Source organism: Pleurodeles waltl, chromosome 1_2 (assembly GCF_031143425.1).
Source record: "Pleurodeles waltl isolate 20211129_DDA chromosome 1_2, aPleWal1.hap1.20221129, whole genome shotgun sequence".
NCBI lineage: Eukaryota > Metazoa > Chordata > Amphibia > Caudata > Salamandridae > Pleurodeles > Pleurodeles waltl.
Window position 1 is genome coordinate 959858513 of NC_090437.1, and position 23227 is coordinate 959881739.

General features: G+C 42.2%; 1 protein-coding gene across 4 annotated transcripts in view; it reads right to left on the minus strand.

The window, feature by feature from the left end:
- The window catches only part of EXOC1 (exocyst complex component 1), a 237878-nt gene that overhangs the window by 42378 nt on the left and 172273 nt on the right, over window positions 1–23227 (minus strand). For all 4 annotated transcript variants that reach the window (XM_069200939.1, XM_069200919.1, XM_069200929.1 and 1 more), the window contains one exon: window positions 13713–13912. In XM_069200939.1, the coding sequence (XP_069057040.1) occupies window positions 13713–13912 (200 nt within the window). The remainder of the gene's footprint in view (window positions 1–13712; window positions 13913–23227) is intronic.

Below are 23227 nucleotides of genomic sequence, written 5' to 3' on the forward strand. Positions count from 1 at the left end.
GAACAGGTCACGCCCTGCTCAATGGAGAAGAGGCATACAATGTTGGATTGTACTTCTCTAATAACCTATATTTTCAATAAATTGTAGAAGGGGGCAGAGTCCCCTAACTGTTTTTCTTTACTAAAACTGTTTTCATGATTTCCTTTGGGAGCTATCTATCACGGTGCCTCTGGAAAGGCATGAGATGCCCCCAGATATGTCATTGATTTTCTGGCCATTTTCCTCTCTGGGTGGCAGTAGTCTCCAATTAGATGGATGGGCGTGCCATCCTCACAGATATTTCCTCTATTTTCTCAACATGTTTTTGCCATATTTTCAACGGATCTGGTAGTGATTTCATTTAACTTGGTACTCTTTGTGTGTGGCCAGCCCGACAGTTATTTTGTCTACCATGCTATTGTATGCACATTTGGGACAGATGTCACTTGTCACAATTTTTCCTGGAATCCTGCACACTATTTTTGCTAAATGTGCACTATGAGTATGGGGGCCTATGGAACGGTGTGAGGTCTCCCAGGGTTTGCCCAGACGTTCCAGTACTTTGTTCTGTGGGAGGAATAGGTTTGAGGTTGTGTGAGAAAGGTGTGATATGCTCCAAGATTTAACCAGGATTGGTCAAGTTAGTGCAACGAGGCAGTAATTTATTGGGGAAGAAACAACTGCATTTGTAAGAGCACACTTGGCTAAGTTTGGGTAAAGTAGATAATTGGCTCTAATTTTTGTAACTGTGGTATAAATGTAGGACTAATTTTCTTCTGTGTCTGTTGGGGCGAAAAGTCAGCTGCAGAGTTTTGAAGAGCTTTACTGCCATGCCTTGTGCTATTCTGTTGAAGCTTCTGTTTTATTTCCCTCAATTATCTCAACAATCACACAAGTCCACTGAGGGATGGATTGAGGTCAGCAGAGAAGATGGAACACAAACACTTGGATGAAATTAGCCAGTTTGCCATGGGAAAATGGCACTGATATATTGGCAGTTGAAAACGAAGTAAGGGCCAGAACTAAGTAGAATGGCAACCAATTACCTTTCCTGTCCTGTCACCAAGTGTATATTCAGAATATGTATTCAGTGCAATTGCAACTATCACTGGTGACTGATAGGCCTGTCAGTAAATAGACTGTGCAATTAATCATTCTGCATATTAGAATTGCTCACAAAGGAAATAGTGGGAAGCTCCTGGTTCAGAATATCTTGATCAAACCTGCAGATGCAATCTCTGGACAGGGTAAAGGACCTTGGCCTTAAAAGGCTTTTTAAATCACCTTAAATGATCAGTAGACCCACACTAAATATACTGCATTAATAAAAATAGCCCACAAAATGCCTGTTGTGTGACAAATATGCTAAAAACTATTTTGCCCCTTGGAAACATGGGACATTATAGTTTTTATTTTGTGGCTGGATGCTGTTGTTTCATGAGCATTGCTGTAATCAACGTATATATCACATACTCTGGATTTAATAATATTTCCCTTGAACACTGTAGGAAGCTGTCCTGGTGTGTAGTGGGTACCTAAGGTACTTACACCTTATATCAGGTATCCCCTATTAGTGTAGTATAGGCAGTGACTAGAAGCCAGGATCTCTAGAGGTAGCTGTGGATGAGCAGCCAAGGCTTATCTAGGGGACATGCAAAGCTCATGCAATATCACTGTAGTCACAAAACACTTACACACATGAAAGAAAACACTCAGTGTTACAAAAATAAAGGTACTTTATTATAGTAACACAGCACAAAAAATACTATAGAGGCAATACCCTCTTAGGAGGTGAGTAACACACAAGATATATAAGCTAGTAGTCAGAAATAGGCATAAAAACTGTTAGAAAACAGTGCAAAACAAAATAGAGAATAGTTACCCTAGGGGGAGCACAAACCATATACTACAAAATGGAATACAAGAGTTGGACCCCCACCTAGGGAAGTTGAATGAGTAGAGGGGAGCTAGGGATACTAGGAAAGCACAAAGGTAAGTACCACAACATCCCCCCCCCCAGCGACCAGGAAAGCAGGCGTAATCACTTGAATTTCCCAAAAACACCCACTAAGAAGAAAAGAAGAGAAATGCAAAACCCAGAGACGACTGCAATAAACCAATGGTGGATTCCTGAAGAGGAAGACCTGTGGAAAGAGGGGACCAAGTCCACAAAAGACAGCAGAGTCCGGGGGTTGGGGGCAGTAGCCCCTACCCACCAAGCTGAGGATGCAGAAATTGGTTGACGGTAGGAAGTAAAGTCAGCACTGCAGCCCTGGAGTAGGAGTCGAGTTCTTGGAGGATGCAGGTGATGTCCCACGGTGGAAGGAAGATTGCAGTTGGGTTTGCGTGTTCGGATTCCACCAACAAGCCTTGGCACAGGCAAAACTCGCGGTTGGCAGAAAGTGGTGCTGCCGGGACCAGCAAGGCCCAGGAGGACCCAACCCAGGTGGGGAGTCGGAGGGGGCCCTCAGCGTCACAGAGAGCCCACATAAGCACTGGCAGCACTCACAGAAGTCCCACAGGACGGGGACACAGAAGTTGCAGATGGAGCCCATGCAGCACTATCAAAAGAAGTCCTATGCCGCGGGACAGCCAGTCAGGGAGTTGTGCGTCACAGGAAGGAGTGCTGGGGGCTGGAGCTACACGATGACTGAAGACCCCTTGGAGGAAAGGCGAACAAGCCTTGGCAGCTGCAAAAGACGCGGTGCACGGGGGTACTGTCCTGCGTGGAAGGCAAGGGCTTACCTCTTCCCAAGTTGGACAGCTGGTAGAGAGGACCACCACCCATGATGCAGGATCCACGCAGCTCAGCAGGAGAGGGGATCAACGCAGCTGGTCGTCGTCGTTGCAGTTGGTGCCTGCAGATGCAGGAGAATGACTCCTGATCTCCAAGGGAGATTCCATTTTCTTTCCTGTGCAGACTGACAACGGGCTGTCCTCAGAGGATGCATGGCCGGGGAAATGTTGCAGAAGCAGGAAGGAGCTGTGGAAACAATGTTTCAGGCAAAGTCTTCGTTTTTGTTGAAGATTGTTGGGTCCTGTAGAATCCAGATGCAGTTTCTTTGGTCAGAAGTCGAAGTAGAGGTTGCAGAGGAATCCTGCTGGAATCTTGCAAGCCGAATCTGAGGAACACCCAAAAGAGAGACCCTAGATAGCCCTGAAAGGGGGGCTATTCACCTAGCTGGGTGACCACCTATCAGGAGGGGGCTCTGGCATCACCTGCCTGACCTGGCCACTCAGATGCTCCCAGAGTTCCCTACCAACCTTGGATTCAAGATGGCAAAACCGAGGGACCCTCTGGAGGAGCTCTGGGCACCACACCTGGGGTGGTGATGGACAGGGGAGTGGTCACTTATCTTTCCATTGTCCAGTTTCGTGCCAAAGCAGGGACTGGAGGTCCCTGAACCGGTGGACTGGCTTATGCACTGAGGGCTCGAAGGGGCCCTTCAAAGCATGCCAGTGGCTTGGGGAGGCTACACCTCCCAAGCCCAGTAGCACCTATTTCCAAAGGGAGAGGGTGTAACACCCCTCACCCAAAATAAATCCTTTGTTCTGCCTTCCTGAGCTTGAGCTGCTCAAGCAACAGGAGGGCAGAAACCGCTCTGTGAGTTGGCAGCAGCTTGGGCTGCCTGGAAAACCTTAGAAGGCTGTAGGAACAATGCTGGGGGTCCTATAAGGAGCCCCCAGAGTGCATGGAATCATACAACCAATGCCTGCAAACGTATTGGGGTATGATTCTAACATGTTTGATACCAAGCATGCCTATGTTCGGAGTTACTATTATGTAGCTGGACATAGGTAGTGACCTATATCCAGTACACAAATAAAATGGCATCCACGCATTCACAAAGTCCAGGAATATGGAGCTGGAGTTCGTGGGGGCCCATCTGCTAATGCAGAGGTGCCCTTACACACAGGTACTTGCGCCCTGCTCCCTGGGCTAGGAGGGTCTGCCATGGGGTGACTTATAGTGACCTGGTGTAGGGAACTAGCAGTGAAAGGGTGCATGCACCTTTTCACGTAGGCTGCAATGGCAGGCCTGCAGAACACTTTGTATGGGCTCCCTATGGGTGGCATAATATATGCAGCAGCCTATAGGGATACCCTGGTACCCCAATGCCCTGGGTACCATGTACTAGGGACTTATATAGGGGCACCAGTGTGCCAAATGTGGGATGAAATACAGAGTTTTGGGAGAGAAAGCATAATCACTGAGTCCCGGTTAGCAGGATCCCAGTGAACACATTCAAACACACTGACATCAGGCAGAAAAGGGGGTAACCATGCCAAGAAAGAATGTATTTTCCTACAAACACAACATATTACTGGTCTAAGAAGAATGAATTGTAAAGTTCACACCTTTTCAATACAAAGACAGCTCTCCCAAATCAGGAAGGACATGCCACTCACATGCCTAAAATACACTGTTAGCAATGATAAGTATTTTAAGACTATTCACTCATCAATCCATTACAGTATGACAGGCGAAGCTTAGCCAGAGAAAGAAGTGGCCATTTTGTTTACCTAGACAATAAAATATATATGCAAAGCAGATGGAAGTAATTTTATTAGTTAAATGATCACCTCACTGTGCCCTAACTTGTAACTGCCTTACTGTACCGCCAGCTAGAAAATCTAAAATAAAGTATCTAGAACATGTAAGAGGAAGTACTAATTTGCATTTAAAAATATTTAAACAGTCAGTTTCATCTCTGAACTTTATGATGATGCTACCTTGCTTCTGAACAGATCTTTAAGAAAACTCTGGAGGCTCTGATGGCTGTTTGCTACCGTACTGATGGGTTCCTAGTCTGATGGCCAAAGAGCAAACAGCTTTTTGTCCATCGCACCAGTGGGAATTTTGAAAACCTAACACAATTCAGCCAAGGATTTTTCTTGATTTATTTAAGATAGTAGCAAAAGTATTACCTAATGACTGCTTTACTTAAGCAATGTTACCTGGATTCACAGACACATAAGTCTGTTGGTCAAAAAGAATGTTTATTTAAACCATTAGTCTTTAAACAACATAAAAAACAGAAACATTGATTAACATTAAATGAATACATTCTCTTCAATTACAAACACAATTTAAGATAATAAAAACCACACATAAAACCCATAAAAACCTAAAAGTCCTAAAATATGCAAGGTATTGGATCATCACCTAGGCTTTGTGAAGTTAACATGGACATCTCCATAAAAAGAATAAAAATAACTAGCTTTCTCAGATTCGAATGAAAACCTTTTTACAGGGCCCATACATCTCCAAACGGCACATGCTACATCCAGGTAGCGCATGTCAGTTAAAAGTGCCACAGCTTGCGTGCGATTACTAGTGTCACATGTGCAAAAAATTGGGTGCAAAAAGGTTTTCCAATGGGGAAAGTCTTTTAGACAGTCCATAAGAATGTGAAAGCTATTGTTTTTAGCACTCAAGCCACACACGCATTTACCCCCTGAATCTATTATTGCTATTTTTATCTTGTCACTAGTGTAACATGGATTAATATCAATCCTCAGACTTAACAACTTGTATCTTACCAAGCCGTTTGGTAATAAATCCACAAAAAGGAAACATTCTTCATTGATCCAGGAGTTAGCATACACTTGGCTGAGTTTTTCCCCCCTTAAATACTGCCTGTTGTGTTCTCTGGACATATCCTTTATTAGAAGCCGGAGTTCACTACTTGAGGTCTCTATTTGTAGACTCTGGAAACACATCCTAACAATGATTTCCCTGCATAAGACCTCCGGGTTTTACCTGGCGCCCTTAACCCGTTTCAATTCACTATTCATAATCTCATTTTTGCACCATAAAGAAAACTTTTGCTCATCGCCTGCATTCAAACGTTGCCAAAATCTAATTACTGCCGCGCGTGCCAGGATACTCCATGATGTCATACCTGTTTGCATTCTTACAGTCTGTATCATTGATGATCCTGGCAGTAAACCTTTCAGACATTTCCCCTTCTCAGAGTTCCAACCACTTTTGCCACTAAGACAAAGCATCTCAGCTCCGTACTGAAATTGAAGGCGGCATAAGCTTTTAGGATAGGCTTTGGGACATCTCCCCATAATTCGTATTACATTTTTTCAGCACATTTATCAAGGTAAGCGCTTTTACTGTTAGTGATTAAATATGAACATTTCACTTTAAAGACTTCTCAAACCAGACTCCTGAATACTTATATTCATTAACTGATTCCAATTTGATGGAACCCATATGGCAACTAAACTTTGCGTTTTTTTTTTTGCCAGAGCTCAGCACCTTTGTCTTCTCCATGTTTACCACCAACGTTTTGCAGTTATAATATTCCATGAACAAATCTAACTTCCTTTGCAAGGCCTAGCTCTGTTAGATCCAGAATCACAAGATCGTCTGCATACAGGAGGCATGATATATGTTTCCCATTCGTTTTGGGGCTAGCGCCCACTGCCGCTGCAAGAGCTGATGGCAAGCCAGCTTTAAACAGGGAGAAGAGTAAAGGGACCACGACGCAATACTGTCTCAACCCGATGTTAATTAGGATTTTCTGGGTCAGTGTCCCCTCCATGTCCATAATTACCTAAGCCCAACTGTGAGAGTGCAGCTCCTGAATTAAAGCCAGGAGGCTTTTAGGAATATCTTGTTTTACCAGAGTTTCCCAGACACACTTCTGGTCCACCAGGTCAAAGACAGCACAGACCTCTACGAAGCACCAGAATAAAGTACCCCTCGGCTCCACAGCCTTCTGCACAAGGGACCATAAGCAAAAACAGTGGTCTATCGTTAGACCTATCCTCTTCCTTAAAAAAAAACCTGTTCCGGGGGTACAATGTGGTTCTATTCAGCCCATTCCTTAAGACTTTAATATCATTTTTGCAAACTGTTTTTCACCCACATCTAGTAGGTTAAACAGCCTAAAATTCCTTCGGGACTTTGTGTCGCCCCTCTTATGTAAAAGTCTGATGATAGCAACTTTCTAGTTATTGGGAAACTGGCCTGTGGCTAGTTCACCTTGTAATTCTTCAGTGGAAGAATTCTGCCCACCAATCGGGCCTGGTCTTTATTAAAACAGCTGGGAGGTTACCAGATCCAACTGCTCTAGTTATAACCAGTTTCAAAATGGTGCATTTAATTTTGGCTACTGTGAACTGGGACCTGGTATACTCATCGAACCCCATCCATGGGGTTGCTCCTGTTCTACTGGGCTCTGACCTTTCTCCGAATATTTCATTTAATTACTCAACCCATGCGTTTTCTTCCACCACACAGTTCACTGCTCCCAGCATCTTGCCTGTGCCTTCGTGCCCTAGCTTCCAAACCTTTTTTGTGTTTCTTGTTTCTATTGCTTCCAATAGGTTTTTTCAACACTTCTCCTTATATGCTTTTTCAGATTCTTGATCAGCTTTTTATATACTTTTGGGGTGTTCTGAAGGCTGTTAAGTATCTCATAATCGAACTGTATCTTGAGGCTTCTTACCCCTTTTCTGATCTGGGCCTTTAATTTTCTGCTCTCCCCATCAAACAAGCACTGGCTTTGCTCAAGTTACCCAGAGTCCTACTTCTCAATTTCTGTTATCTTTTAATTCAGCCCTTAGGCAGTGAACCAACTAGCTAATTGTGTTTTTAAAGCATTTTATACTATTTGCAGTTACATAAGTCAACACTTGGTCCTGCTGGAAGTAAGATCATTTTGCCAGACATTCCCCGGAGATTCTAGATGTACGGCGTTTTGGGTCGTCCATCTGTGGGGGAATTATAGTTTCTCTCAATCTACCTTCTCCTCTTATTATTTCAAGTTTAAGGGGATAATGGTCACTACCTTCTCCTTGCAATACCTAGAAACTCCTGATTTTATGAAAGTACCAGGCATGCATTTAAATATAATCAATAGGACAGAGTTGCGATCCATTCTTAATTGTCTGGTGAGCCAGTCGATTGGGGTCCCTCTGCCCACTGACACAGAATAAACCTTTGGAACCCAAGAGTTTCCCAAGTGCCACATCACGCACCGCTAGCGTAGTAGTCAGTATCCTCCCCGTTAATAAAGGGACACCTTAGGGTTGGAAGAGAAATGTTATCTAGTAGTAAGTCAGGAGTCAGGGCAAACCCAATGATGAAGCATGCCACTACTAGAGATGATGAGGGTTATGATTTAAAGAAAAAGTTATTTCCCTGTTCTCACCAGTGTGGTGGTGTTTAGACGTAGCTTACTTACACCTTCATGAGATCAGCCACGTTTAGGAGACAGATACTTCATGGGGTTCAGCTGACTTTGATTAACGCAACTGAAAACATGCACAGGAATGCATCCAGCATAGACTCAGGCATGTATTTCCTACTTCTGGTTAGCTTTACCAAGTAAAGGATAACCCATAAAACATTACTAGTCACATGTATAAATCTCCACAGGTCCAGTTATGCCTTGGACAAACATAAATTATGAAACTGGGATGAAATGTACAAGCTGTCAGAATTACACAATCATCAGAAGACAAAAGTGCAACCAATGATCAAGAGGAATCCAAATATGCTTTTGAACAACTCTCTTCTACACAGAACAAATGTTGGTCCACCCAGTTGCTGAAAGATGCAATACAAAACCAAATGTGATCTGAGCGGCTGACTATGAATGGCATTATAGTGTACTCCTTTACAACAGGGGGGTATCATGTCATGTCTCAGTTATGGTCAGGATAAGAGAAAGAAAGATAGTAGCGAGTCCTGTGATGGAGATTGTGACTGAAAAGCAAGCATATCTTGATTACTTACAGGCAAGTTGGTCCTATAATGCTCAAGTTTGTTGTTGCATTTCTGCTGTTTCTGATAGGCAGAGATGTAAAGTCACCTGTCAAGTGTTTTATTTTAATGTCAGTAGGTGCAACAGGATTGGGGGGTTATGGAATTCAGGGCTTGTGGGTGTTATTTAAGGGGAAGTAGCCTCAGTTGGCCACAGCAGTGGGGATTTTAGCAGATGTACGTTTTTGTTATTTTTTTTTATTCCATGCTTGAGTTGCACAGTCAACAAATCTATGTAGACTGCCCGATTGGGGAACCTATAGGCAAACATTTTTAGTTCAATATTTGTTGTGATGTTGTCCTGCATTAGCACTGGCTTGGTATCATGTGGTATAGTGTGCACAGTTGTTTTGTTCTGCATGTTGCGAATTGAGGAACTGAGTTCCACTGATCTCTGGTCTCAGGAAACTGGAGGGTGCTCTCAGAGATTCCACTGAACTGAGGCTTTAGAAAAGGGGTTGGAGTCTGTGACCGTACAGATCCTGTGGACTAGAACTTTAGAGCTCTACAAGCTGATACTGTGCATTAGCAACAAAGGGAATTAACCCTTGAGATTAGTGGGGTTTGGGAGGGTGAGGTTGGTTTCAGGAGGGGGTGAGGGATTGGTTGGTGGCTGTGTCCACCCTAGGATTGATCATTTTGAAAAATCCAATGAAGACATTTTTGAAACCTAAAAATGCTCTAACAAGCTCATCATTCTAGTTTTAGGAGACACATAGCTGGTACACAATTAACAGCATCACATTGGACCTCCACTCCACTGAAGGTGTAGCAGAGGGTTTCACAATAATCCAAAAACATCCAAGCTGAAGACCCAAAAAGTGAAGAGAATGGGACTATGGCTGGTGAAGGTTATATAGTGGCGAAATAAGAGACACCAAATTCTGTTGCACATTGGAAGTAAGAAAAACTGAGAAGGGGCTGGAGAGTAAGTTAAAGAGCGGGAAAAACTAAGGTCAGGAAAGAAAGGGAGAATTGGTTCTCCTCCTGTAAACAGTAGAGGTACACAAATGATGAGAAATGGAAAAACTTAAAGTTCTTACAGGAAAGCAGGGTTAATTTCACAAACAAGGACATTTAATTATACTTTAAAATTCCTTGTTAATATGAAATACATGTTTCCTAATTTATGCTTCAGGATTAATTGCTTAAAAAAGTATATGGAGCCATCAAACAGTGTGTTATTTCATAAGATGATCCTTACACTGACCAATAAGATAGAACAAAGATGCCATTGTGTTTGATGGTTACAAACAGTAGAGAAGAAGATAAGCTTATGCTAATAATCCTTCCTGTCTCAAAAGTACTTAATCATAATACCCATTTGTTGAGCTCTATTGAAACTTTGTAAACTACATAACAGTGGGAGACAAAGACAGTTTATAAAATCTAATTACCTTTAGCAACACCTGTTAGGAATTTTGAAGCTCATTCTATTTAGAACTCATGTTATAAATTATTACATTTAAATTAGTTTTTCAGTAACAAGAACTGAAAATGCCTCTGGAATCATTCATTACAAAAATAAGATTCTTGGGGAGTGGCCAAGCCTATCATGGAGTAAGAGGCAGGCTCCTCTGCTCCTCTCCACCTTCGCCCGCACGGTACCCACAGCACCTGTCATTTGAGCTCAAAATACCAATTTAGCCCTGTCGGGGTTAGAGACCTCCCCGACTCCCCAACGGAGTCCTGAAAACTCCCCTTGCTGCAGAAGTTCTCGGTCTTACACAGCGTCTGCAGAGGTGTGCTGCCACCATCTTGTCAGCTGACTGCAGCTCATAAGCATCTGTGATCAGTTGTGATCCTCGCACAGTGGCAGCATGGAGACAGCAGCTGAGAGACTCTCAATGAGTGGGGACCTCAGTGAACAACTGAGCCCGTGTGAATGTGACGTGTGGACTGGTGCAGTGCTGTTGTGGGCAGGGAATCACAGGTATCTGTACCCAGAGGACCTGAAAGCCTCCATGGTCCACACAGAAGGCTGGGCAATGCACCAACACCAAAAGGACAAAAGACTGCTGTAAAAGGGCAGAGGATAAAGTGGAAGCAACTAACCCCCTCCATAAGGTGCGAGTTGCCTCCAAGCTCAGACTTTCCAGGTGGCAAAATGGGCCCCACTGCATCTCCTCGCAGTCGTCTGGCTGGACAGTCACCCCCTGGGCCCACTATCAAGGGGGTGACACAGATGGCAAAATGCCCCCTCATTGGGACACATAGGATCATTATATACCCCCCCCCCCCCAACTAACAAGTCAGTTTAAAGCCCCGTTAACATCAAACTGCTTGATCCAACCATGCCATTAACACCATGGCTTTCCGCTTGCAAGGCAGCGTCAACCCTGACTAGGCACAGCTGAAGCCTGACTGAAAATTCTGTGCAGAAGCTAGCTAAAAACATGTGATTTGCGACTAACGCACAACAGATTAAGAACCCAGCATAATCGTTCTCCCACAACTCTACTGAATTCTTCTTGCTCGCGCACATCATTATCATCATGAGGGGCAAAACCGCAGGGAGATGGGTTAGTCATGGATATGTGGAGTCAAAATGCAGGACGGGGTGGCAAGTTGACCCCAAAACTGGGGAATAGTGGGACTACAGCCACCCCTATAACTCACAAGTATACAGGAATGCTTTCTGTCTGAAATCTGATCTGAAACTGTCTCCATCAAGACAGACTTCAGAACACAATTGAAGTTTGCAAAGACATCTCTGAGCTGGGGAACCATTTAGACGACCACAAACTCACTGCTGACTCAAGATGGGAAAATTAAGTGATGTTATGGAGCAGTGTGTAAGCCATGAAAGACCAAAGCATAGACCTGCAAACCAAACAGGAAGACTTGGAAAACTGAATCAGGGACACCAACATACATTTCCGAGGTATCCAGAGAGGTGCAGAAGGAGATAGTATGGCTTTACCGAGGAACTCATCTAGGCCATCAAAGGTGACCCAGAAGCAACCTCATCCATAGAGTAATCTCCAACATGAATCAACCGAAAGCTCATCTGACATTCTCACCCAAGTGGATTTCTTCAAAGACAAGGAAGCCATCATGCAAATCGCAAGTGGGTAGTTGGAACTTATATTTTGAGGATCCACCATCCAACTCTTTCAAGACTTATCTCTTGTTATCCTCAGCAAACGCAGAAACTTCAGGCCGATTACTGACTTCCTACCAGAATGCAACATAAAATACAAGTATGGCCACCCATTTAGTCTCAGGGTTCAATGGAATGGAAAGCAGTGATATGAACGCTCTCTGGCTCATAAGTCACAGCGATGCTGGCCTAACCCAAGAACAGGAATCAGAGGTCCCCGTCCAGAGATTCATGCTAGATCGCACTTAACTCCACCCCAAATGGCAAACCATATACTGCCCAACAGGACAGATTGGGGTAGAAACAGACCCTCTGAGAATGCCAAAGCAGGCACAATCTTGCATCTCCAGAGCATGAAAGAAATGAAAAAAGAACCAACCCTACACGCCACTCAATGGTCAGACACGCACCTGTAGATACTTAGATAATCCCTAATCTAATGCTCAACCCACGTGGGTCCTTGAAGAGTAGCACAGACCAAGACAAAGATAACTGCAACATCAGTCTTGTCTAAACTCTGACCTCCTGTCTACGTTTAAAATTTTTAACTTGACCCCGCTTACCCATGTATCCTAATTGCTCCTTTCCAATAGAAGGCTGCACCTCTTGTGGGATTCATAGTGCTTACCCTCGGTTTCAAAGGACAAGGAGAACTAGTTAGGTCCTGTGGGCCTTTTGGTTGTTTTCACACTTGATTTTTGATTAGGACCCTGCAGTAAGTGGTAATTTAGGCAATAAGCTCTGGCGGTTTATGGTACAAGCAGTGGAATATGTTACAACCTCAACCGTCACATGATGATAAGCGCCCCTCGTAGAGGGAAACTCCTCTCGCTGAATATACAAGGCTGAAATTTCCTTAACAAATGACGCCAGACGTGAAGCTTTCTCTTACAACATGACCCTGATGCTTCTTTTTCCAGGAAACACACCTCGTTAAGAAATACCAACAGTGCATGCAACACCCTAAGTTCCCTCAACAATACTGCCCTTCAACCCCTAGCAAAACTGAGGGCATGGCCATCCTATTCGTACCCCACATTGATCTAAAACCCTTATCAATCAGCAGAGATGCGGGTTGTCACTAAATAAAACTTAAAATCCAGAGAGGAAAAGCCACCTTTATGTTGCTAAAATTATACTCTCCAATAATTCCCAAGACACTTCTATCCATATTCTATGAAGGGAGCAACTCTGCGATATCCAACGGGATATTGTGGTGGCGAAGATTTTAACCTCATGTGGAACCCGGAAAGAGACAGAAACCTAAACTCCTATCCAAGGACTGGGCAATTTCACCTCTTCTTAAACCTAAGAGACCACTGAACTGGGTCTTGTTGATGGATGGTGCCACCTGCATCCCGATCTTAGGGGTTAATCATGCTATTCTCATGTATGCAGCACTTACTCCTGCATAGATTATTTATTACCTATTCCCTGCTTCAAACACTGGGCATGGCTTCACTCTCAGATATATTGATATCAGACCACACGCACCTGGAGCTTACTTAGAAGGAGGGGATTCATCAACATGGGGCCCGTCCCAATGGAGGTCCAGCCTACAAATACCGAGACCTATATACCACCACCATCATCCATTTTATCTGTTTTATACACTGTTCCATTTTGTTTATTTTTTCTTGGGTGTTGTGATGAGGATGGGGGGCATTTTTAGTGTTCATTTTGCATTGGATATTGTACTATTTCTTATAACACATGCATAACATTTACTAGCAAGCATCATGCATACAATCAGTTCTGTGTGCCAACTAGCAATGACAAAACAGTTATATCCACTTTTATTAAATTTCTCAATAAAAAGATCTGACAAAAAAATAAGATTCTTACATTTAGTTTCTCGAGTGGCTGTCCTAGTGAGTAAATGACATAAGATTGAAGATGATCACCATATTTCTGTTTAGCAACTTTTTTCTCAGCTTCCAAACAAGGTATTTTTAATCTGGAAAGCGTAGCAAGGAGATGATGGAAGTTCTCCAACATCACTACATCCCTAGGTGTCTTCTGGCTTTCATTTGCAACCTTTTCCACTTAAAGCAAAAACAGAAGTAACAATTAATGGAAAGTACAGTCAACTACTTAATTTTGCTTCAAATTCAATAAAGAAAATCTAGTGAAGAAATACATATGTTAAACATTAGTTTGCCAGTATATGACAAATTATCAATACACTCCTTTGCTCAACACTGAGGTGCGGAACTAGACAAGGTTGACCTCTTCCAAAAGTAGGGTAAATAAAATAAATCAGAAACAAGTCATATGGTGTTAACTTTCTCTAGGTTTCAGATACAATCTCAAACACTTATAGATCTTAAGCAAAAAGATTTTAAAATAGTCTATGTACTGGGGACCAAAAGCCTATAGCTAATTGCTAATTAGAGTCTAAGATAACTATAACTCACGCCCCGCCGTTCACTGCTAATTACCCTAGATAATACAGCACTCATGACAACATTTATAACCTCAATAAAAATATAAATGAAACATTAGAAGTCAAATTATTGAAGAAAAAACTGTGCATGGCGGGGGCGGGAGTTATAGTTACCTTAGGCCCACAAGTTCTAGTTACTTGAAATAACTATAGCTGCTGAATTTCTCTGGTTTTGTGCGAGTAAATTCAGAACCTAACTATAACATCCCTGTAACCTTTGGCTTTTAAGTGAATATATATGTACATTGGAATCCAATCCTATTGAATTACACAAAGAGCAATTACTTCAGTTATTAGAAACAAGCGTGGAAGCAGACGATCAGTCCAGATGAAATAAAATACATGGTGGAAACCAAAAATTCCCACAATTTATTTTTTGCCAAAAATACATAAACATTTACAGAATCTGCCAGGAAGACCGATAATATTGGTGAATGGTTCCTTGTTTGAACCAGTATCAAATTATGTGGATACATTTTTGGCTTGCACGAAAGGGACTTAAGGTCCTATCTGAAAGACGCAGGGGACTTGCTTCCGCATATGCACAATATTCCATGGCAGGAAACATATAAAATGTTGACTATGGATGATGTCTCTCTTTACACCAGCATTGAACATCAAGTGGGACTAGAAGCTTGTAGATACTTTTTGATGAAAAGAAACATACAATATTATGAGCACGCAAAAATGTTATTAAACAGGATTCAACATATTTTTGTTCAACAAACGAAAAGGCCCGCCATGGGTTTTTTCAATTTCTCAGAATTTTGCCAACCTCACAATGGGATGGTAGTAACACCATCATGCCTGGTCACCAGGAAATGATGCAAAATAGTGACATGTTTAAGCTTTATTGATGACTTATTCATACTGTGGGACGGTACAGAGGAAGAGTTTGTTGAATACTTTGTAATCCTCAATCATAACTCAGCAATACTAAAATTGACTTATGAAATCAGTGATACAAAAGTGACATTTCTGGATACAGAAATCTACATGGAGGATGGAATCGTACAAACACTGCATAGAAAAGAGACAGCACCTAATGCAGTTTTGCACAGAAAAAGTTTTCACCAACCATGTTTAAAGTGGAGCATTCCCTATGGTGAAATTCTAAGAATCAGGAGAAATTGCTCCCAAGACAAAGAAAAACTAAAACATTTAAATCAATCAGCAGTGCGCTTCAAAGAAAGGGGGTATCCTAGCAAAGATATAAGAACCTGTCTGGAGAAAGCAAAAAACTAAAATAGGACAAATATCTGTTGAAACAAACCGAGAAATCATAGGCATATGAATCACTCAGATGTATTCTATCATACTGCAAGGAAAGCAGGGAAGTACACAAACATTCTTGAGAAGCATTGGGGGACATTAAAAATGGACACTACGCTGAACGTTATCATTGAAGATCACCCTGCAGTAACATACAGACGGGCTCCCAACATACGGGATAAATTAGTGCACAGTCATACAGTCAATAAAACACAATGGCTTCAGAAACATGGGTTTTACAGATGCCATAATTGCAAAGCCTGTACGATAGCAATCAACAAACAGGGATTTGATACCATAAATGGTCCTAAAAGAAAAAATATGCAACATCTTACATGTAAAAGTAAATTTACCATCTACATAATTGAAAGCCCACGCTCATCGAAATACATGCGAAGCACCATTTGTGAAACCAAAAAAAGAATTTTGAAACATTTAAGGGCCAACAGCCATAAAGATCGGAGCAATGCAGTAGCCAAACATATGGAAGAAAAGCATGAAAGTGATTGGATGAGAATGCAATGTTACGCTATTGGAACAATCAGTAAGAGGTGCCAACAGGGAGAAAACTTTAAGGCAGAAGGAGTCTAGATAAATTTGATCACTTTGAACATTAAATTCTGGAGGACTGACTCAAGATGAAGAACTACATGTACATCTGTGACTCCAGCGAATTTGTCCAGAAATAGAGGTTCCAATGAGGGCAAAGAAAAACTTTGGTAACTCTAACAACAGAAAACAGATTGTTCATTTTTGGAACCCCATATACGTTTGCACTGGAAAGGTGGCTTCCTTTCCAACATGACCAGAAAGCTGCTTCCTGTGAAGCATCAATTTGCATAAACAAAACAAATGTTCCATGCTTAGAGTAAGACTGAGAAGCATTATTTTTTCAGACGGACAAATAAAACATTTGTCTCATAATTTGCTGTTATACTGTGCTATCTATGGTAGCCAAGCCCACTCACAATTACACCATATTAACATTCAGGTCAATCAGTGCAGAAGAAATCAAGTCCTGGTTCAAAGAAAACTCAAAGATTGCTTGGAGGGAATTAATTCCTTACTACCAAAAAGCACATGGTAAAGAGGGGCCCACTAGGGGTTTCTACTCCTCAAGAATGATTGGTATGTTATAAAAGACAGTGATAAGCACTCCAAACCTGAAAGTAATTTGAACAACATTAACAAGGCACCACTCAAAGTGATCTTCATGGTTGAGCAAATGGAGTTTGTGAGTGTAGGGAGGGAGGCTGACAAATATATATGCTGGTAACAAAACATGTGGATGGATTCAGGAACATTGTACCAGTCTTTGGTAGTACAGAAGTCATTTTATTGAAAAGAGAGAGGAGAGCGCATTTGCCCATAGTAATGTTTCCTCTTATAAGTGGAAGGAGAAGACCTGGTGCATATTTCTGAAAGTTTAAGTTGTTGAATAGAAGGATTGGAAATCTGAAACGTAATGAGCAACCTGCTAGCTCTACGGTAATAATGTACTTTGGGAATGCACAACCAAGGAAGTTGGTTTCCAGGGCTTCCTGGTGATGGGACCGTTGTCCTGCCAGCAGTCGTAAGTTCTTCTGTGTCTGAAAGTTAACTAGCAAACAGACCTGAGGTGAGAGAAGGTTTGGCAACTGAGGCACGCATTTGGTCAAAATGGAGCAGCAGTGAACATGTTGTTTCTTCGAAGATCTGGAAGAGAGACTTATTTTTTTAACATGGGCAATGACGTGGCATTGCTGGAGTCTTGAGAAGCAGCGAGAAAAGGGATGCCTACTGGGGAATGCTGGGAGGAGGGCAAATAGAAGGACAAGGGAGACATTAGGAAGAGTTCTCCAACAAGTAGCTCTGTAGCAACACTTGAGTAGCTCCCATATGTGTAGCCCAACTTAGTAAGTGAAAGATTTTATTTGGTTGAAATATACAAACATAAAATATACTTTGAGGCTGGTAATTCATGCTCTGTTGGGTGGTCTTATTACTGATATTCTTTCTTTGGTACCAGAGATTATTGCATATATTACTTCTGTGTCAAGAAGAGACATTCAAAATAATAATTGATAAAGCTTTTTTTGTCATTATTGCTAGTGTCCTTGTCTGGTGCACTGAGGTTGTCACTACTAGCAATCCTCCATGCAATGATCACTAATGGACTCTTGTATGAAGCTGTCGTTATTGTGAACACAGATAATTTTGTAGCTCATAATTATTTTGAAGGTACGTAAGTAGCTCTTACTATGGAAAAGGTTGAAGAGCCCTGCATTATTGAGACTTTGCAAACATCTACAGTTGAAATTGGACTCTATAACCCCCCATTAGTCTTGCACAAAATGATTCAACAATAAAACACAGTTGCAGGTGTGTGTTTTAGGCCTGGGTGTAATTTTAATTATGAGCTACATGAAACTTCCCAAAATGATACAATTTTGAATATTTTTCCTACCTAAGAGTGCACCTAGTGCTAAATGGTCTTGTGAAATACCAGCGGGAGACTGGTTCGCACAGAAAATGCCTAGCGAACAGACATTTTCTACTCAAGGTAGTGCCCCGACATGCATCTTGGGAGACTTAATGCGACATTCACACTTGGGTAAAAAGAAAAAGTGACATGAGATACTAGAAAATCACAATTAGACACAAAAGTATAACTTCATAACTTTTCAAGGAATTTTGTAAAAAAAAATAAAAAAAAAAAATACATAATTTGGCTGTGCCCCAGCAAGTTCCTGTCCTGTTCCACTAAGAGAACCTCAACAGTGCGTAGGTCTGGTGCTCACCACAAGAAGGGGCACTACTATGTTTATGTGTTGCTTGAAATAAGAAGTCTACTCAAAATTGCTCACTGTTGTAACATTTAAAATTTGGAAACATCTCAGAGGGCATAAATGGTTACATTCACATCTTTTTCTTATTTGTGATGGTTGTGGGCTTACATATAGTCATGAATTAGTAGTTGCAACACAGACCCACTATGAGATACTATAAACAAATTGCCTAAAAGTCACTGAACTAGTGAGCCTATTAGGCACAGCCTTTTGTACGCCTGGCAAAGAGTGCACAGGAGTCTGTGTGCCAACAGCAGAACCACTAGGGGGCATCCCTCTGGCATAAAGGAGAGATACGTCTTGATAAACAAGTAATGACATGAGAGGTATGGGATAATAGGGAAATATACGGGGTAGATCAAATGATTACTATAGGATAGCTTAAAACATTTGTGGACAGAGAATTCAACTTAAAGACAACAGTGTGTTGGTTATTGTAAGAAATTGGGTTGTTGGTTGACCGGGGTGTGAGCTCTGGCCAAGCAGCAACTGCAATCCTTGTCAGTGTACGGCACAAGCAAAGCCCAAATTAACCTGTGCTCCACCTCCTGATAGTTTGGCACAGAGCAGTCAGGCTTAACTTACAGGCAATGTGTAAAGTATTTGTGCAATACTTCAAATACACAGTGAAAAAACACCACAAAAGGAGCCCACAACAGAGTTAGAAAAATAGTGTAGTTTTTAATAAATAAAATAGGACCAAAACAACAAAACTCAAATTAGTAGACACTGAATTTGAAAGTTTTAAGTCAAAATAGCGCCAAAAAAATAGAAAGTATTATTGGGGATATCTGGTTGCGCCAGACAAGACAAAGTCACAGGGACCCAGTTAGGCCATCCAACAGAGTACCTTTAATCCTGGTTGCAGGGCGTTGTGTGGATCTGTATGCAAGATGCGCTGCGCAGCTGACACAATGCCTCGGTTCCAAAAGGCAGGGAGGCTGCAGTGCGAGGTTGCATCATCGTAGAGGATCCCACAACGAGGCTTTCAATATTAAGTCTGGTAAAGGAGATGCAGTGCACAGCTGGCAATGCATCAATTCCGAGGCGGTGCAAGGCTGCGATGTGGGGTGTTGTTGTCGTGGCTGCGGTCGACAAGAGATGCAAGGACCTGGGCTGTGGATGTGGCACTTTTGCAACCGGGCCAATGCGTCAGTGCCGAGAAATGCGGTGGGCGACGCAGGTCTTTGCTACAAACCATGCCACAGTGGTGACATGTCGGTTCTGTTCGGGGATGCGCCGCTCCGCTGAGAAAGCGGACCGGTATGGCATAGGGATATGTCGCTCAGCAAAGAGGATGCATTGGTAAAGCAGCTAATGCCCATTTCCAAGGGTCCAGGTCTGGGCTAGTGCCACTTGGTAAGGTAAACTCACAGATGGTAGAGTCCAGGTGCAAGGAGGTTGGAAGCCTGTTATGCCCCTGAGGCTTCAGATCGGGAGGCCAGCTAACTAGCCCTTGAAGTGACTCTGGGTTCTAAAAATGCAGGTCCAGTTCTTCTCACCCAGGCAAGAGGGCAACAGGTCAGCACAGCAAAGCAGGAGTCCAGCAGAGTGCAGTCCAGCACTGTGGCAGTCCTTTAACAGCACATCAGTCCTTCTTCCTGCTAGGGTATATACAGGTCGAGAAGTTTACTGAAGTGGTGGTGTATAAGGCCCAGTATTTATACCCTGGTGCCCTGGTTTTGGAAGGTGGGAGAAACTGCTAGACAGTGATTTTGAAGTGCAAGGAATGCCCTGCCTCCCCTGCCCTGGCACCAAGCTGGCTGGAGTGACAATTCAGGGTTGTTAGGCCTATGTATGTGGACAGGACACAGCCTATTCAGGTGTAAGTGATGCTATGTCCACAGCTCCTCCCTCCCAAACAGCCCTATACTGTATGGCGTGGCCCATTAAGACACACAAAAGCTCCCATTGTGTGTGGCTGTCTAGAAGGAATACACAAAGCCCAACTGCCTACTAGGCCCACCACATGTGAGCAGAGACAGGCTGCAGACACCAAATTACTACAGCAAGAAAATGTAAACTTTCTAAAAGTGGCATTTAACAGAATGCAATTTAAAATGCAACTTCACCATAAGTTAGGATTTTAAATTGTGATTCCAGAGACACCAAACTTAAAGGAATTATCCCTTCCCATCTTGAAATTACACTTATAAAATGTAATAAGGAAATAACCATGTTATCCCATGGGAAATGTAGGCCTTGTAGCCATGAAAAAGGAATTTAAGAGATGTTATCTACCAGGGCATGTAAAACTTAAAACTACATGACCTCATTTTTTTTATATATTGCTCCCTACCTTCTGGGCTGTCCAGGACCTACCCTAGGAAAACCTTATATGTATTAAAAAGGAAGGTTTAGGCCTGGTAAAACTGCAGGCACAGGTTCTGCACTGGCAGGCCTGAGACATGTTTAAAGGGCTACTTATGGGGGTGGCACAACCAGTACTGCTAGCCTACTTGTAGCCTTTACTTTAAGGCTCTGGCCACATTAATAGAAAGTCATAAGTAAATAAAATATACCAATTGGGGATAAGCCAATAGTACCATGTTTAGAGGAGTAGCTGGTTAGCAGTGGTAAAGTGTGCAGTCTTAATACTGCAAAAACAAGGTCAGAAAAATGGAGGAGGAAGGTAACACATTGGGGGAACGACCACCCTAAGGTTGACATGGCTAACAGTGTTATAACCAACTGACACATCTGAAAAAAGTCCTTCACTTAAAGAACATAATAAGGGATACTTGACCAGTACTAAAGTACTTACACACATGGGGCCTACATAAAGAGGCAATATGAGGGGTTATATGAAATACTAACTACCTACATTTTTCCCAAGAAACATCTTAAGACTTTAGGTATCGCAGGTCACAACATCAGTCACCATGACTGGAAGGATTTGCTAGTAACACACAATAAGTAGCAAGAGACTAGGTTACATTTCAGTTTGTTATGACCTTACACTTTTGGCATTGATCTCATATAAATTACAGAAGGCAGGCTTTAGGTGTAGTGAACCTGACAGTGACACAGTATACCTGCTATCAGGATGCCAGAACCTGCAACAATACTGGAAGAAAGTGTGGTCTACTCTGCAAGGTGTCATGGGAATAGCGGTCCCTCTACCCAAGCAAAAGGTCATCTCACACAATATTTCAATATTGTCCGAGGTCACACACCAACATCATAGAAACAGTCAACAATTCCCTATAATGATAAATTGATACATTATGTGTACAAAATGGCTTTCTTTTTCAAAATGATAAACCTACTGAACGATCAAACAGTTACATTTCAAGAGGTCTATGTATTGCTCATGTTACAATAAGGGGCAGCATCTAACAGCCGCAGACACTACAGAATTGTGGTTTTGAGGCATAGTAAATATTAGGTGACCTTACAAAAGTAAAACACTAATGGCTGTGATGTAGAAAATATGGAAACATTGGTTATTACTGTTTGTTCTTTTCTTCAGGATTTTGTTGTATTCTGTTACAAGTCTTCATGGTATCTTTAGTAATGTCCCTATGTACTCTCTGACTAATTTTCTTGAATGAGTAAGTTAGTGGGTTTGGAGTGATGCAAAACGTATAGGCAAGTTATGGAAACAAGATCATTACTGGCCTCAGATATTCAGGATAGGGCATTGTTCTAAAGTGGCGAGGACATGTATGCACACTTGATCATATACTTAAGTGTTGACTGCTCTTCAATACTGTTGTTTTCTTTTAAAAAAAAACAAGCTCAATGATGAATGATTATAAAGACCTAAAAACAATTGACAAGAAAACTTATTTCAAAAACATTTTTAAAAGGAAACGGAAAAAAGAGACAAATGCAGGGGCCAGGGAGATGTTGCCCAGAAACTGACAATGGTTCCTTAAGGCAACACACTCTGACAGTATCCCATCAGACTGTGTCAGAGCAAGCTGTTTCAGTTCTTTCTTGCAGATGCCTACGATCATGCCCCAGAAGCAATTAAAGCCTTTCTTCTTCCACCAGGTAGGAAGGAGGGTTGCTTATGATTTCAATGGTGTTTTCCTAGAAGGACAACTAGTATCACCTGTATAGGATAAGAGAGGAGAACCCTGCCAGGCACCATTCTAGCATACATTTACTCCCATGGTGAATGCAGTGTATGGTAACAGTCACTTTAGTTTACTTACAGGTATTGAGTTGTTAGAAATTACTGGCACAGTCAGTGTGTCTGAATTATTGTCCTTCATCAACAGAGGGAAACATGTTGGCTTCGGGGTGCCTGCCAGTGCTGCTCAGTTTAAGTACCACTCCTAGAGTGCAAGTGCATCCACAGGAGCTCATAAGCCAGTAACTGTAATGAGGAGTCAATCAAAGGGAGAATGGAAGTACTGTCATAGTTGGACTCTTGCTCTAGGCAAGACTGCTGGTTTAAGGATGGCAGTACTTATGTTTGTTGGTGACTAAGCACATCCTACAACGAGTCGCAACTGTCGTCCCAACCCTCCCGGCTCACAGGCAGTAACTCACCAAAAACCAAAACAGTAAAAGGTGATTTGTGGCAGCCTTTACGCAAGAGTGTGACACCTCAGGGAGGTATTTATTCTCACATAAATACCATGTCTCAGTCACACACAGGCAAAAAAGAGATGCAGTGAAATTTTCAATAGGTTTTATTAACAAGACTGCAATCTACTGTAAATTGCAGGGGCTGCAATGATTAGGATAATGAACAATGCAAGAAACAGAACTGTAACAACAGGAGTCATAAATACTAAGATCCCCATCATCTTGCAATAACAAGATAAAAAGCAGGTGTGAAAAAAAAACCTAATACCCTG